This window comes from Ascaphus truei, chromosome 16 (genome assembly GCF_040206685.1).
Source record: "Ascaphus truei isolate aAscTru1 chromosome 16, aAscTru1.hap1, whole genome shotgun sequence".
Classification (NCBI taxonomy): Eukaryota; Metazoa; Chordata; class Amphibia; order Anura; family Ascaphidae; genus Ascaphus; species Ascaphus truei.
Window position 1 is genome coordinate 32499341 of NC_134498.1, and position 15464 is coordinate 32514804.

At 48.8% G+C, this 15464-nt stretch overlaps 1 protein-coding gene across 3 annotated transcripts in view; it reads left to right on the forward strand.

Annotated features, from left to right (window-relative positions):
- LOC142467387 (BTB/POZ domain-containing protein KCTD12-like) overlaps positions 1-15261 on the forward strand; it is a 52769-nt gene extending 37508 nt beyond the window's left edge. For all 3 annotated transcript variants that reach the window (XM_075573007.1, XM_075573006.1, XM_075573009.1), the window contains exons 3-4: positions 7381-7464; positions 14238-15261. In XM_075573007.1, coding sequence (XP_075429122.1) covers positions 7381-7464; positions 14238-14713 — 560 coding nt within the window. In that variant the 3' untranslated portion in view covers positions 14714-15261. The remainder of the gene's footprint in view (positions 1-7380; positions 7465-14237) is intronic.
- The last annotated feature ends 203 nt before the right edge of the window (positions 15262-15464 follow it).

Consider the following 15464-nt stretch of genomic DNA (forward strand, 5'->3'; position numbering starts at 1 on the left):
GTTGATTCTGGATATGTGGGGATTCATATATTCGTTGGAGCTGGACATATCTTGGCTGGGATATTGAGGTATGCGTTGGGCACACCAGACTTTACCCGAGCTGCTCCGCATCCAGAGATCTCAGGAGGAATCAAAAGTCTTGGTTCATCATATTGGGGGCAATGATTCGGGAAAAGTTAAGACTGTTGATTTTATTTGATGCTATAAAAAGTGATGTGGCTCAATTACACGGTATGTAGCATTCGGAAAAGCGATGGTAGTGTGGCCTGAAATGATTTGTCGGATGGTATGGTTGGGGGCTCGGGATCTGAAGGTAGAAGGAAGGGGGCAGAAAAAGTCGACTAAAAAGGTGGCCACATTTATCAGAAGTTTGGATGGAGTGGCGTTAAACATGTACATCTTGAAGATGGATATGAGGGGATGTATAGGGAAGATGGGGTCCATTTGTCAGACATCCATCTGGACATATTTAATTTGGCCTTCCAAAGGGGCTGTGGAACAGGCTTTGGATAGGTTGGGAGAGGGGTACATTTTAGGAGGTACAATTCCCTTTCCTATGGCTGTGATGGGCTTGATCAGATTGCACCTTTACTGACTACAGCATGAATTTGGGGGTTTATATGGTGGGGAAGGCGGTGGCAGACCCTGGCTAGGGCGGTGGGCCTGTCAGTGTCCATCTAGTTGGCCATGGTCAGTCACGTGGTGTGTCCTAGTGGTGGTTCCATGGGTCTGGTTCCCCAATGGAAGGGCAATCTGATCAGGCATTATTGGTGATGTTTTAATTCCAATAAAAACGGATTGTGGACATTTAACACCATGATTTGTGTCAGAGATTTATTTGGGGTTGGTCGGCGGCGTCTGACAGGGAATACCAAAACGCCCCCCTCCACTGTTGTGGCTACCAGACGCTACACCATAGTAGCGAGGGCAGTACGATGTTAGCCAGCGGGGCAGTTGCGAAGCAGATGTCTGTACCCCACAGTGTCAGATAAGAGAGGACCAATCCCACCCACAGTGTCCCAGTGGACAGTCCCCGATATTGAAGGTATAAAACCTAGATTTAAACGGTACACAAAAGTGAACACAGTCTAGAATAAATAGAACCCATAAAGACACCATGAAAGGGCAACAGCAACAAACTAACATTTAACCACAAAAGACTAACAAAGAAGGAAGCAGCACACAAATGGAGCCAGCTGATGACATAAATAATTCTGGATCCATATTAAGACTTCCAGCGTATATCGAATAATGGAGAAGGTGACGGAGGCGTCGAGGCGTAGATCCACTACTGAAAAATAAAATAACGCCAGTCAAGGAAACACTTCAGATTGCAGGTCTCGTTAGGTCGTTTTTGCTGAATAAATCACCTTTATCATCAAAGTCTGTGTGCCTGGAAGCTTTCCTCCTTCTCTTTCATAGAAATTCTAATGCAGCATCAAATTTTTTATTTAAAAACAGGTAGAAATCCCACAGAGTATAAAACGCATGCTCTTCTCATCAGAGGCTATTTAAGGTACCAGCCCTAAATGAGGTGATGCAGGATGCTGCAGAGCTGGACTGAGTTATATTTGTGGCTCTATTTAAAGAGCCCAGCAGAAACTATCACGGAGCCTTAAACGACCAACTGGCATGACCGATAAGTCTAAGCTCCTCCTCTCTCCTTCCTCCCTTAACTTGCTATTGTGCCGGTGGGGGGGCGTGGTGGTGGTTTCGGCCTGGGGGAAGATCATACATTTGTATGGGGTTTTTTGTTTGCCTTCCTTTGGATCAATATTCTGTAAGTACGGATATAGGGTAAAGTATCTGACGTATAAACTTAACATAGGTTGAACTTGATGAATGTATGTCTTTTTCCAACCTCATCTACTGTGTAACTATGTATGCTGGAGGGTAGGAAATCCTTCGCTCATCACTGAGTGTTTGGATGTCGAGTCCCCCGTTCCTCGGGGTGCAGGAGGTAATACACCAGCTGCAGTCAGAGGTCTGTTCCTGGGACAATGGCTTGCTGCATCTCGTTGAACTTATGGAGTGGCGCGGAACTCGGAAGCGAGGTGCCATCAGATCTCTCCTCTGGACCGCGTGGGGAGCCAGAGCCGTCTGCTACAGAAGGCAATTATGCCAACGAGCTTTGAAAGAATAGCACCCGGGATGGAGCTTTACCCCAATAAAAGGGGCGGCGTTCGTTCATATGGTTCCATTTGGGTCGGGTGATTATATCATGGATTTTGACTCGGTTAATGTTCCTCCAGGACGGTTTGGAAGTTCTTGGCAGGTCTGAAGGTCCAGGGCTAATTTAAGAGCGTTAAAGAGCTCTGTTGTTGGCGGCTAGTTGGAGGGGAAGTGCGAGGTAACCTTGCCAGATGGGACTTGGTGGTACGGTAATGCCTGGTAGTGGCATGGATTGGCGAGTAAGCTGGGCTTATTGTGCTTTGGGTAGCTGGGGCCCATCTCGCAGCTGGCGATGAATCATCTGGGCGGCTGCGCCTGTGCAGTGGATGGCATGAGGGGTTTGTGAGCCATGGTTGAGCATCATCGGCCTTCATCGGAGGGTGTCACTGCGATGGTAGGAGTTAGGATTCGCTGGAGGGTGTCACTGCGATGGTCGGAGTTAGGATTCGCTGGAGGGTGTCACTGCGATGGTCGGAGTTAGGATTCGCTGGAGGGTGTCACTGCGATGGTCGGAGTTAGGATTCGCTGGAGGGTGTCACTGCGATGGTCAGAGTTAGGATTCGCTGGAGGGTGTCACTGCGATGGTCGGAGTTGGAATTCGCTGGAGGGTGTCACTGCGATGGTCGGAGTTAGGATTCACTGGAGGGTGTCACTGCGATGGTCGGAGTTGGAATTCGCTGGAGGGTGTCACTGCGAAGGTCGGAGTTAGGATTCGCTGGAGGGTGTCACTGCGATGGTCGGAGTTAGGATTCGCTGGAGGGTGTCACTGCGATGGTCGGAGTTAGGATTCACTGGAGGGTGTCACTGCGATGGTCGGAGTTAGGATTCGCTGGTGGGTTATCACTGCGATGGTCGGAGTTAGGATTCGCTGGAGGGTGTCACTGCGATGGTCGGGTTAGAATTCGCTGGAGGGTGTCACTGCGATGGTCGGAGTTAGGATTTGCTGGAGGGTGTCACTGCGATGGTCGGAGTTAGGATTCGCTGGAGGGTGTCACTGCGATGGTCGGAGTTAGGATTCGCTGGAGGGTGTCACTGCGATGGTCGGAGTTAGGATTCGCTGGAGGGTGTCACTGCGATGGTCGGAGTTAGGATTCGCTGGACGGTGTCACTGCGATGGTCGGAGTTAGGATTCGCTGGAGGGTGTCACTGCGATGGTCGGAGTTAGGATTCGCTGGAGGGTGTCACTGCGATGGTCGGAGTTAGGATTCGCTTGCGGGTGTCACTGCGATGGTCGGAGTTAGGATTCGCTGGAGGGTGTCACTGCGATGGTAGGAGTTAGGATTCGCTGGACGGTGTCACTGCGATGGTCGGAGTTAGGATTCGCTGGAGGGTGTCACTGCGATGGTCGGAGTTAGGATTCGCTGGAAGGTGTCACTGCGATGGTCGGAGTTAGGATTCGCTGGAGGGTGTCACTGCGATGGTCGGAGTTAGGATTCGCTGGAGGGTGTCACTGCGATGGTCGGAGTTAGGATTCGCTGGAGGGTGTCACTGCGATGGTCGGAGTTAGGATTCGCTGGACGGTGTCACTGCGATGGTCGGAGTTAGGATTCGCTGGAGGGTGTCACTGCGATGGTCGGAGTTAGGATTCGCTGTAGGGTGTCACTGCGATGGTCGGAGTTAGGATTCACTGGAGGGTGTCACTGCGATGGTCGGAGTTGGAATTCGCTGGAGGGTGTCACTGCGAAGGTCGGAGTTAGGATTCGCTGGAGGGTGTCACTGCGATGGTCGGAGTTAGGATTCGCTGGAGGGTGTCACTGCGATGGTCGGAGTTAGGATTCACTGGAGGGTGTCACTGCGATGGTCGGAGTTAGGATTCGCTGGTGGGTTATCACTGCGATGGTCGGAGTTAGGATTCGCTGGAGGGTGTCACTGCGATGGTCGGAGTTAGGATTCGCTGGAGGGTGTCACTGCGATGGTCGGAGTTAGGATTCGCTGGAGGGTGTCACTGCGATGGTCGGAGTTAGGATTCGCTGGAGGGTGTCACTGCGATGGTCGGAGTTAGGATTCGCTGGAAGGTGTCACTGCGATGGTCGGAGTTAGGATTCGCTGGAGGGTGTCACTGCGATGGTCGGAGTTAGGATTCGCTGGAGGGTGTCACTGCGATGGTCGGAGTTAGGATTCGCTTGCGGGTGTCACTGCGATGGTCGGAGTTAGGATTCGCTGGAGGGTGTCACTGCGATGGTAGGAGTTAGGATTCGCTGGACGGTGTCACTGCGATGGTCGGAGTTAGGATTCGCTGGAGGGTGTCACTGCGATGGTCGGAGTTAGGATTCGCTGGAGGGTGTCACTGCGATGGTCAGAGTTAGGATTCGCTGGAGGGTGTCACTGCGATGGTCGGAGTTGGAATTCGCTGGAGGGTGTCACTGCGATGGTCGGAGTTAGGATTCACTGGAGGGTGTCACTGCGATGGTCGGAGTTGGAATTCGCTGGAGGGTGTCACTGCGAAGGTCGGAGTTAGGATTCGCTGGAGGGTGTCACTGCGATGGTCGGAGTTAGGATTCGCTGGAGGGTGTCACTGCGATGGTCGGAGTTAGGATTCACTGGAGGGTGTCACTGCGATGGTCGGAGTTAGGATTCGCTGGTGGGTTATCACTGCGATGGTCGGAGTTAGGATTCGCTGGAGGGTGTCACTGCGATGGTCGGAGTTAGGATTCGCTGGAGGGTGTCACTGCGATGGTCGGAGTTAGGATTCGCTGGAGGGTGTCACTGCGATGGTCGGAGTTAGGATTCGCTGGAGGGTGTCACTGCGATGGTCGGAGTTAGGATTCGCTGGAGGGTGTCACTGCGATGGTCGGAGTTAGGATTCGCTGGAGGGTGTCACTGCGATGGTCGGAGTTAGGATTCGCTTGCGGGTGTCACTGCGATGGTCGGAGTTAGGATTCGCTGGAGGGTGTCACTGCGATGGTAGGAGTTAGGATTCGCTGGACGGTGTCACTGCGATGGTCGGAGTTAGGATTCGCTGGACGGTGTCACTGCGATGGTCGGAGTTAGGATTCGCTGGAAGGTGTCACTGCGATGGTCGGAGTTAGGATTCGCTGGAGGGTGTCACTGCGATGGTCGGAGTTAGGATTCGCTGGAGGGTGTCACTGCGATGGTCGGAGTTAGGATTCGCTGGAGGGTGTCACTGCGATGGTCGGAGTTAGGATTCGCTGGACGGTGTCACTGCGATGGTCGGAGTTAGGATTCGCTGGAGGGTGTCACTGCGATGGTCGGAGTTAGGATTCGCTGGAGGGTGTCACTGCGATGGTCGGAGTTAGGATTCGCTGGAGGGTGTCACTGCGATGGTAGGAGTTAGGATTCGCTGGACGGTGTCACTGCGATGGTCGGAGTTAGGATTCGCTGGAGGGTGTCACTGCGATGGTCGGAGTTAGGATTCGCTGGAGGGTGTCACTGCGATGGTCGGAGTTAGGATTCGCTGGAGGGTGTCACTGCGATGGTCGGAGTTAGGATTCGCTGGAGGGTGTCACTGCGATGGTCAGAGTTAGGATTCGCTGGAGGGTGTCACTGCGATGGTCGGAGTTAGGATTCGCTGGAGGGTGTCACTGCGATGGTCGGAGTTAGGATTCGCTGGAGGGTGTCACTGCGATGGTCGGAGTTAGGATTCGCTGGAGGGTGTCACTGCGATGGTCGGAGTTAGGATTCGCTGGAGGGTGTCACTGCGATGGTCGGAGTTAGGATTCGCTGGAGGGTGTCACTGCGATGGTCGGAGTTGGAATTCGCTGGAGGGTGTCACTGCGACGGTCGGAGTTAGGATTCGCTGGAGGGTGTCACTGCGACGGTCAGAGTTAGGATTCACTGGAGGGTGTCACTGCGATGGTCGGAGTTAGGATTCGCTGGAGGGTGTCACTGCGATGGTCAGAGTTAGGATTCGCTGGAGGGTGTCACTGCGATGGTCGGAGTTAGGATTCGCTGGAGGGTGTTACTGCGATGGTCGGAGTTAGGATTTGCTGGAGGGTGTCACTGCGATGGTCGGAGTTAGGATTCGCTGGAGGGTGTCACTGCGATGGTCGGAGTTAGGATTCGCTGGAGGGTGTCACTGCGATGGTCGGAGTTAGGATTCGCTGGAGGGTGTTACTGCGATGGTCGGAGTTAGGATTTGCTGGAGGGTGTCACTGCGATGGTCGGAGTTAGGATTCGCTGGAGGGTGTCACTGCGATGGTCGGAGTTAGGATTCGCTGGAGGGTGTCACTGCGATGGTCGGAGTTAGAATTCGCTGGAGGGTGTCACTGCGATGGTCGGAGTTAGGAATCGCTGGAGGGTGTCACTGCGATGGTCGGAGTTAGGATTCGCTGGAGGGTGTCACTGCGATGGTCGGAGTTAGGATTCGCTGGAGGGTGTTACTGCGATGGTCGGAGTTAGGATTTGCTGGAGGGTGTCACTGCGATGGTCGGAGTTAGGATTCGCTGGAGGGTGTCACTGCGATGGTCGGAGTTAGGATTCGCTGGAGGGTGTCACTGCGATGGTCGGAGTTAGGATTCGCTGGAGGGTGTCACTGCGATGGTCAGAGTTAGGATTCGCTGGAGGGTGTCACTGCGATGGTCGGAGTTAGGATTCGCTGGAGGGTGTCACTGCGATGGTCGGAGTTAGGATTCGCTGGAGGGTGTCACTGCGATGGTCGGAGTTAGGATTCGCTGGAGGGTGTCACTGCGATGGTCGGAGTTAGGAATCGCTGGAGGGTGTCACTGCGATGGTCGGAGTTGGAATTCGCTGGAGGGTGTCACTGCGATGGTCGGAGTTAGGATTCGCTGGAGGGTGTCACTGCGACGGTCGGAGTTAGGATTCGCTGGAGGGTGTCACTGCGACGGTCGGAGTTAGGATTCGCTGGAGGGTGTCACTGCGACGGTCGGAGTTAGGATTCGCTGGAGGGTGTCACTGCGACGGTCGGAGTTAGGATACGCTGGAGCTTGTCACTGCGATGGTCGGAGTTAGGATTCGCTGGAGGGCGTCACTGCGATGGTCGGAGTTAGGATTCGCTGGAGGGTGTCACTGCGATGGTCGGAGTTAGGAGGGGAAAGGAAGAGGATAGGGAATTTCTAAAAGTAAAAAAATACTTTCTGAATTGTATCTGGGGCTGGAATAAAATCCTTTTGATTTACGTAAATATTGTTTTCAATGTCGCTCCGAAAGCCTGTGTGGGGTGAAGTGGAGCTGATGATTTTTTTTATTTTAAATGTAATGATATCTATTTATTATATTTTTATGTTCCAGGCGCAGCGATAACGCTCCCGGATCTGAGAGAGACTTCAGAGCCGGTATTATCACCCCCGGTATTATCACCCTGTCTTGTACCAGGTAAAGAACCTCGGGAAACGAGACTTGGAACGATTTAGAATTGGCTTCAGAAAATGAAATGTAGACACTCAGCTAAAAATGTATATATTTTCCTTCAAGTTTTCACCATTATAAAATGTGCTCTATAATATAACTCATCCTATTCCTCCATATAACCGCTACCTATAAACACCTATTGAGATAGATATATATAGAGATATATATATATAGAGAGAGAGAGAGACACACACACACACACACACACCACACACCACACATCTATATACACACACACACAGTGTATATACTAAAGGAATGTACAGTACTGTATTTATTCCCCACATTTCTCTCCCCCTCTGCCTTCCCCCAATCTCCCCCTCTCTCTTTTTCTCCTCCCCTCTCTCTCTCTCAATCTCTTTCGTCCCCTCTCTCCTGCCTTTCCCTCATGCTCCCTCTCTTTCTCCTCCCCCCCCTCTCCCCTTCTCTCTCCATCTCCCTCCCTCTCTCTCCCACTCTGTCTCTCTCTCTTTCTTTCCCTCTCTCTCCCTCCTTGTCTTTCTCCCTCGCCCACTCTCACTGTTTCACTCCCTCTCCATGTCTCTCCCTCTTTCCCTCCCTCCCTCCCTGTCTCTCTCTCCTCTTCTCTCTCGCCCTGTCTCCCTCTCTGTCTATCCCTCTCTCCCCTTCTCTCTCCATCTCTCTCGCCCTGTCTCCCTCTCTGTCTATCCCTCTCTCCCCTTCTCTCTCCATCTCTCTCGCCCTGTCTCCCTCTCGGTCTATTCCTCTCCATCTCTCTCCCTCCTTGTCTCTCTCCCTTGCCCACTCTATCTGTTTCTCTCCCTCTCTATGTCTTTCCCTCCCCACCTCTCTCTCACTGTCTCTCCCCTTCTCTCTCGCCCTGTCTCCCTCCCCCTCTCTCACCCCTTCTCTCTCTCCCGGTCTCTCCCGCTCTCCCTGTCTCTCCCCTTCTCTATCTCCCTGTCTCTCCCTCTCCCCCCTTCTCTCTCTCGCTGTCTCCCTCTCTCCCTCCCTGTCTTTACCTCTCTCCCCTTCTCTCCCCATCTCCCTCTGGTTTCCGTCTCCCGCTGTGTCCCTGCTGTAAGCCTGTAAATGTTTTATAAGTAGCCGCTGCTGTGTGGCTCATTGTCCTGTAATGTGTAGAGAAAGCAGGGGCTGTATATGGGAGAGCATAGAATAAAGACAGAAGGTCTCCCACGTGACATACTGCACAAGTCTGTAACATATATTTTTACAGGTGACATGTATGGGAAATGGACATTTTCATAATATCTGCCGGTGTATAAAATGTGCATTAATCCCATGTATATCTCATGTACTGTATATCTCATGTACTGTATATCTCATGTACTGTATATCTCATGTACTGTATATCTCATGTACTGTATATCTCATCTGCAAGATTCCTCTTTCTCTCCCTTCCTCACTTCTCTCACTCTCCTCATCTTCCCACACTCTCTCCCTCCTCCGCTTCCTCTTTCTTCCATTCCTCTCTCTTTCCTACACCTTTCTCTTTCCCGGCTCTCTCTTTTTCCATTCTCCTCTCTTCCTTTCTTCTCTCTCCCTCTGTTTCTTTCTCTCTTTCCCTTTCTTTTCCGTCCCCTGCTTTCCCCTCTCTTGCCCACTGAACATAATTTATTAATTATTGTACATGGATTCTTTTGACATCCATGAATAAATATTGTATATATTTTTTTTATATCACTACACACACATCGTCTAACACACACACACACACACACTGAAACAGTCCCCAATATATGCACATAAACACACAAATACTGTACAAAAACAGTCTCTTATAAATACATACACACAGTCTCCTATCCATAAACACACACAGTCTCAAATAAATACATACACACATACAATGCTGCTATCCCCCCACTGCTATCTAAAGCTTAAATCAGATTTACCATCTCTGCTTATTCCCCCCCCTCCCCATCTCCTCCATCCTTTTGCCGAGTAACAAGCGCAGCCCCCGTACACATAACGACACGTTTACTGACCCCTCCTTTCTTAGGAAGGTCGCTCTAAGATTAGAGCGCATCAATTTCATGTCAGCTGTTTAAAGCCAGACCTAATTAGAAGTCCATGGGCTGTAACCCTTTCAACCCTTCCGGAGAAGCCTGCAAAGTATTGGCTTATACCCACAGTCCTTTATGATACACGAGACAAACCTTTAACCCATTAAACTCATCACTGTCATTGGGTCTCCTTGCTCCTACATGGGACTGACCCTTCAATCCATTAAACATGTCACTGTCATTAGGTCACTTTGTTTCTACGAGGGACTGGCCATTTAACCCATTAAGCAAGTCACTGTCATTGGGTCTCTTTGCTCCTACATGGGACTGACCCTTTAACCATTTGGTCTAGCTGTGCAGCTGAACCTCTCCATTCTATCTGACACCCTCTAACATCCATCACCCCTACACCTTAACGGGACCAACTGTGTGGCTGGACCAAACTCCATCCTGAGACATACTCTGTCCGACCAATGAGCAGACACATAACCCTTTGTTTCAACATTGCCCCTTATTCTCGCTAGATTGTAAGCTCTCAGGAGCAGGGCTCTCATTACCTTTTGTATCTGTTTGCACCTGTTGTATGTCATTCTGTTTATGTCATTTATATCATGCTGCTCCCCCATTGTATCTCGCTGCAGAATACGTTGACTCTTTATAAATAAATGATAATAAAAATAAGAAGAAGACAACCCGTCACTGTAATTAGGTCACTTTGCTCCTACATGGGACTGACCCGTTAACTATTAAGCATGCCACTTTGAACTTGCGGAAGGTAGAGCGGAAAGATGGCGGCAGTACCTTGGAGCTCCGGTTCGGCCTTATAATCTGCGTCAATCAGTGTCAAAAGAACACCAAAGGTGTATATGGAACAGTATAGTTATGGAGTGTACCAACAGCCTTCCCTACCTACACCAGTCTTCAACCAATCATCATCTCTTCCGAAGTCCATGTTTGAAAGATCATTCTGGGCCTACCTTGTGGTGCCATTGGCGTAGGCTGCAGACACGGGAACGTGGGCCAAGTTATATAGTCCTTTCTCTGCAAGTGTGCTGCTGGGTCGATGATGAAGTGAGTTTCTGATGAACCCGGAGAAGTGTCACAGCTGGGTGTTGTGTTATAGTGAGGTCCCCCCTCATTCTCAGTAAAGGGAAATCTGAACCCCTTCCTTAAAACGTCTTTCCTTTCTGGGAAAGCTATGGAAAACCTTATTGACAATCCCTGTGCGGCTGTCGTGTCCTCAGAGAGGCCGGTTGGAGTGGGGGGCACCCAGACTCAGGTTAAGGGGCTCATTCTATGGGCTGGATACATCAAATTCCGATAACTGATTAATGCGCAATTATCGCCAACAAAGGTTGCTTATTTGTATTGTGCCAAACATGAACACTGCACCGTCACAAATCAGGCACTTTTTATCGGATGCATTCAAGCCGCCGTCCAAACTGCCGGTTTGTTTCCTGTTCCCCTTTAATATGTGCAGCAATAAAATTCACACAATGATAAGTAATTAGCCACGTTGACAATCAATCCGTTCTCCTGTAATCGATCTGCGAAGATTTGGCTCGGGGGTTCACTAAATGGCTGAGTACATGAAATGAGTGCATAGTACACTATATATTTTTTTTAATTTCTTTCCTCTATACACTGGGAGATCGGCTGTATACTGGAGTCCATCTATTATGCATAGATGATCAAAGGATATTACAGAAACTCCGTAGTATAAGTATATTCCCTGTTGTTTTGAATTCTTGAGGAGTTTCTATATTTGGTTTGCGCACTAATTATATTTGTTAGTAGCACCTTGCCCCAAATAGAATATACTTTATATCTGGCGTTTTGTAACCTTCGCTGATCCTTTATATTCTCTTGTGAGATTTTGCTCCTGGGTTTGGTTTGAACAGTTCTGTAGAGACATTTGGGGAAGTTTTGCATTTGTCACAAGAACGATATAATATATTGTCACTGTGATACTTGTTCGATCTGTGCGAAGTCACTTGCGTTGGCTCTTGGGAGGAGTGGCTCAGTGAGTAAAGACACTGACTGACACTGAGATTGCTGCAGGGGAGCCTGGTTCAATTCCCGGTGTCGGCTCCTTGTGACCTTGGGCAAGTGTTATCTCCCTGTGTCTCAGGCACCAAAAACATAGATTGTAAGCTCTACGGGGCAGGGACCTGTGCCTGCAAAATGTCTCTGTAAAGCGCTGCGTACAATTAGCAGCGCTATACAAGAACATGCTATTATTATTATTGGTATTTATTTAGGGCATCCTCACCCTAAAAAGAGCTTGCCGAAGCAGCTAATCCTTGTTCTCAACCACTCAAAACTTGGACAAAGGGGGTCGGTTAATTAATGAGGATCCACTCATTACTGTTCCCACTCATGCCCAGATCCACAAAGCTTTGTTATGTTATCTAACATTACATTAACCTAATTTAACGTCATGTTAAGCCTTACTGTGTATTTTCAAATACAGTAACGTAACATTAAGACGTATTTTCTCCGTAGCGTTAACTATAACAGCCGTTAGTGATAGTGGACGCAAATGATTTGCAAATTAGGTGTTATCCCAACATCGCATATCCAATGAGGCTTCCTCGCCCTAAAAAGAGCTTGCCAATGAGGCCGTTAAAGTTTACGCGGGAACTTAACGTTACGTTAGTCACCTAAACCTAACCTTAGTCGCATTCAAACCCTGAAATTTATTGTATATCATTTTTCATTATGTAGGTTACCAAAATGTATTGTTTTCACTGTGGCTATAATAAATAATACTGTATTATGCTAATTATATACAGGCCTACTAACACCAGTTCTACATTATAAAATGTGCATCATTCTGTTTTAATTTAAATGATCAGATATTTATAGCATTCAACATGACGTAATGCATCAAAATTCATTTTAAACAATAACTATGTATACGTCGCACAATGATCTTCATGGAATACACACAACACACATTTTCTGAAGGTTTGTGCTACCGTTTAACACAACAATTTTGCCGCAAAAAACAAAATGAAAATATGGTCTTGGTACCTGGATTTCTGTTTGTTCTTCACTACTTGACGTATAGAACCTTGTTACCTTGACTATAGATATGTCACGGATTTCCAGAACTGGCTGAGGATGTGTTCTCTCATAGTACAGGACACATTCCTCGGTGTTTCGTTGGCTTATCGTTCTTCGTTCTCGTTAACTCATAGTTACATCGTTTTGTTTCCCTCCTCGCTCATACGGTTTGGAAAATATTTATTTTGCTTTATTGCTTAACTTGTTCCTTGTTACCTCTGAACCTGTGGATGCAAATAGAGGATGGTACTGTGTTAGACCGAAGAATAGAGACAGAAATGCAAGGCACAAGTGATACCTTTTAATAGCTCACTAGCGGTTAGAGCTGCGGACAAAGCAATATCCTACGTGTGTGTTTTTTTTAGTAAATCAGTTCTGTACTAGAAGAAAATACTTTTTAAAAAAAAGTATGTGTTCTAATGTAAGAAGCATTACATTTACAAAGTCACACCCCCTTCCTCTTCTGAGACAGGCTCCTGCTCTTGAGCCTCGCCCTCTCTCTAGCAGTGCACCAATTGTATCTAGGGCCTGCCTGGTCACCTGATCTTCCACACAGAGCTTTGCATCCTGGGTACTCTTGTGCAGCCCTAACAGTGAATTAAATAACCCCCAATTCGGCGATCGGTTACAGGAGAATGGATCGATCTGCAGCTTAGCTAATCACATGTCATTGTGCAGATTGTATTGATGCTCATATTGAATGGAAAAAAAATAATTTAAAACGGCGGCTTGTACTCCAGCTTTAAAAAGAGTAATGGCTGACAGGACCACAAAAGTCCCTTCTTCAGGCAGGTTTTTTTTTTACCTCTGAATAGAAGCACTTGCCATCTATAATTGTAACACGGCATCTGTAACCTTGTTTTGGACACCACATTTAAAATGCTGAAAAATAAGGTTATAAAACAAACAAAAAAGTCACAGTTATTAGATCGCTTTGTTCCCAAGCGGAAGTTCACCTTTAAGCCTTTGGATCTTGGTGTCACACCTCCTGCGTGTACTCAGACATCTGTCACTGGTGTTCTGATCCGGGCCATCTCCACAGGTCCCCAGAGTTCTGTATTCAGACGCAGCGGTGCACTAACAAGTGACATTTCTAAATGTCTCGGCTTTTGTCGAACGTCATGAATACCTCTGTGTTTTGTAACTCACTAGGACTGAGGGATGTGACCCCCCCAACCCCAACCCTACACTTGGAGCTCATTTAACACTACTCGTCAAAAGACCAGTACAAATCGAAACGTGAATTGATTCTTTGAATTAAAAACGTTAAGCCTGTGTAATACCATGTAACTAATCCTGGTGCTCCCTATAACTCCTATTGCCCCATATAACCGCTCCCTAAAACTCCACCTGTTGCTTTTATAACAACTCCTATTTCTCCTCTTGATTACACTTATTGCTCCCTCTAACTCCTCCTATTGCTACATATAACTGCTCCCTATTACTACTCCTATTGTTCCAGATAACTGCTCCCTCTAACTCCTCCTATTGCTACATATAACTGCTCCCTATAACTCCTCCTATTGCTACATATAACTGCTCCCTATGACTCCTCCTATTGCTACATATAACTGCTCCCTATAACTCCTCCTATTGCTACATATAACTGCTCCCTATGACTCCTCCTATTGTTCCAGATAACTGCTCTCTATAACTTTTTGTCTCTCATTGTCTCCCCAGCTGAAGATGTATTGAATGAGAACGAGAAACCTAACCACATAGAGCCATCGTCTCCAAGGGAAACCCAAGAGCCAGACAGCGGCAACGACCTCTCCAGCTCCAGCCTGGATAGCCACGATTCAGCCCCAACCTCCTCGGATCTCCCGCCTGATGAGGTTCCTCCTGAGATAGACAGCTGCCCGCCACCCACTGAGGAGTGTCCCCCCCGTCCAAGCACACTAGACCTGTCCCAGTCCCTCAAGAACCATGAGGAAGGGGAGGTCATGGGGTCACATAGAAACAGTGTGCAGAAAGAGGTGAAAGAGAACGGGGTGGAGAGCTGCCCTGAACCCTCCCAGCCCAATGAGGAGAGGATGGCACTGGAGGTAGAACTGAACAAGTGTATTGAAGAGTTCAGAAGGATCAGGATCCCAATGGAGTTCCCCAACAAGAAGAGGACCTGGCAGAATGAACTGCTCAGAAAATACCAGTTGTGAGAATAGGGGACGGGGTGGGGGGACAAATGTTCCACGCTACAGGGACCAAGTGGGTGTGAGTACTGACTTTATGAAGGGCAAACTATGACACATCATGGCCAGCTGCTTAGGACATAGGTCTGAGAAAAATAATCAACACACTGACCTTCTGAAAGTTAGACTATGGATACATCACAGAGCCAGCTGCTCAGGACATTTAAGAGAAGCGCCCAAGACTTTCTCAAAGTCAAGAATTGACTACCACAAGACTAGCTGTATAGGAGATGTTTTGGAATAGGCTATTGAGCTAGAATAACCAAAAACAATAACTTTCTGAGGGTCAAACTATGCATTACAAAACCAGCTGGCTACGGCCTGGGACATAGTCCAACAGACCCCGCTGAGCCGCGCTGAGCAGATGAACTTACCCCCTTCATCTGTGATCAGCGCAGCTTTAGCAGCCGCTTTCCGCACGTGTGCGGAGGCTCAGAAATTTTCAGGAGACACGAAGGTTTGAATTTCGGCGCTGAGGGGAGCGGAGGAGCGGTCACGTGACCACAAACATCCAATGGGAGCGAGGGACTAGTCCCGCCTCCCATCACGCCTCCGCCACGCTCCACCCCCAAAGCGCGCTCACTGCCTCGCCTGCCAGGACGCAAAAAAGCACCAGCTTGAGCAGGCGAGGCAGAGCAGGAGCACGGCTCGGCCCGAGGCCGAAGGCCTGGGACATAGAGGCTTCAGCCGCTCTGAGCCGCGCTCCTGCTCTGCCTCG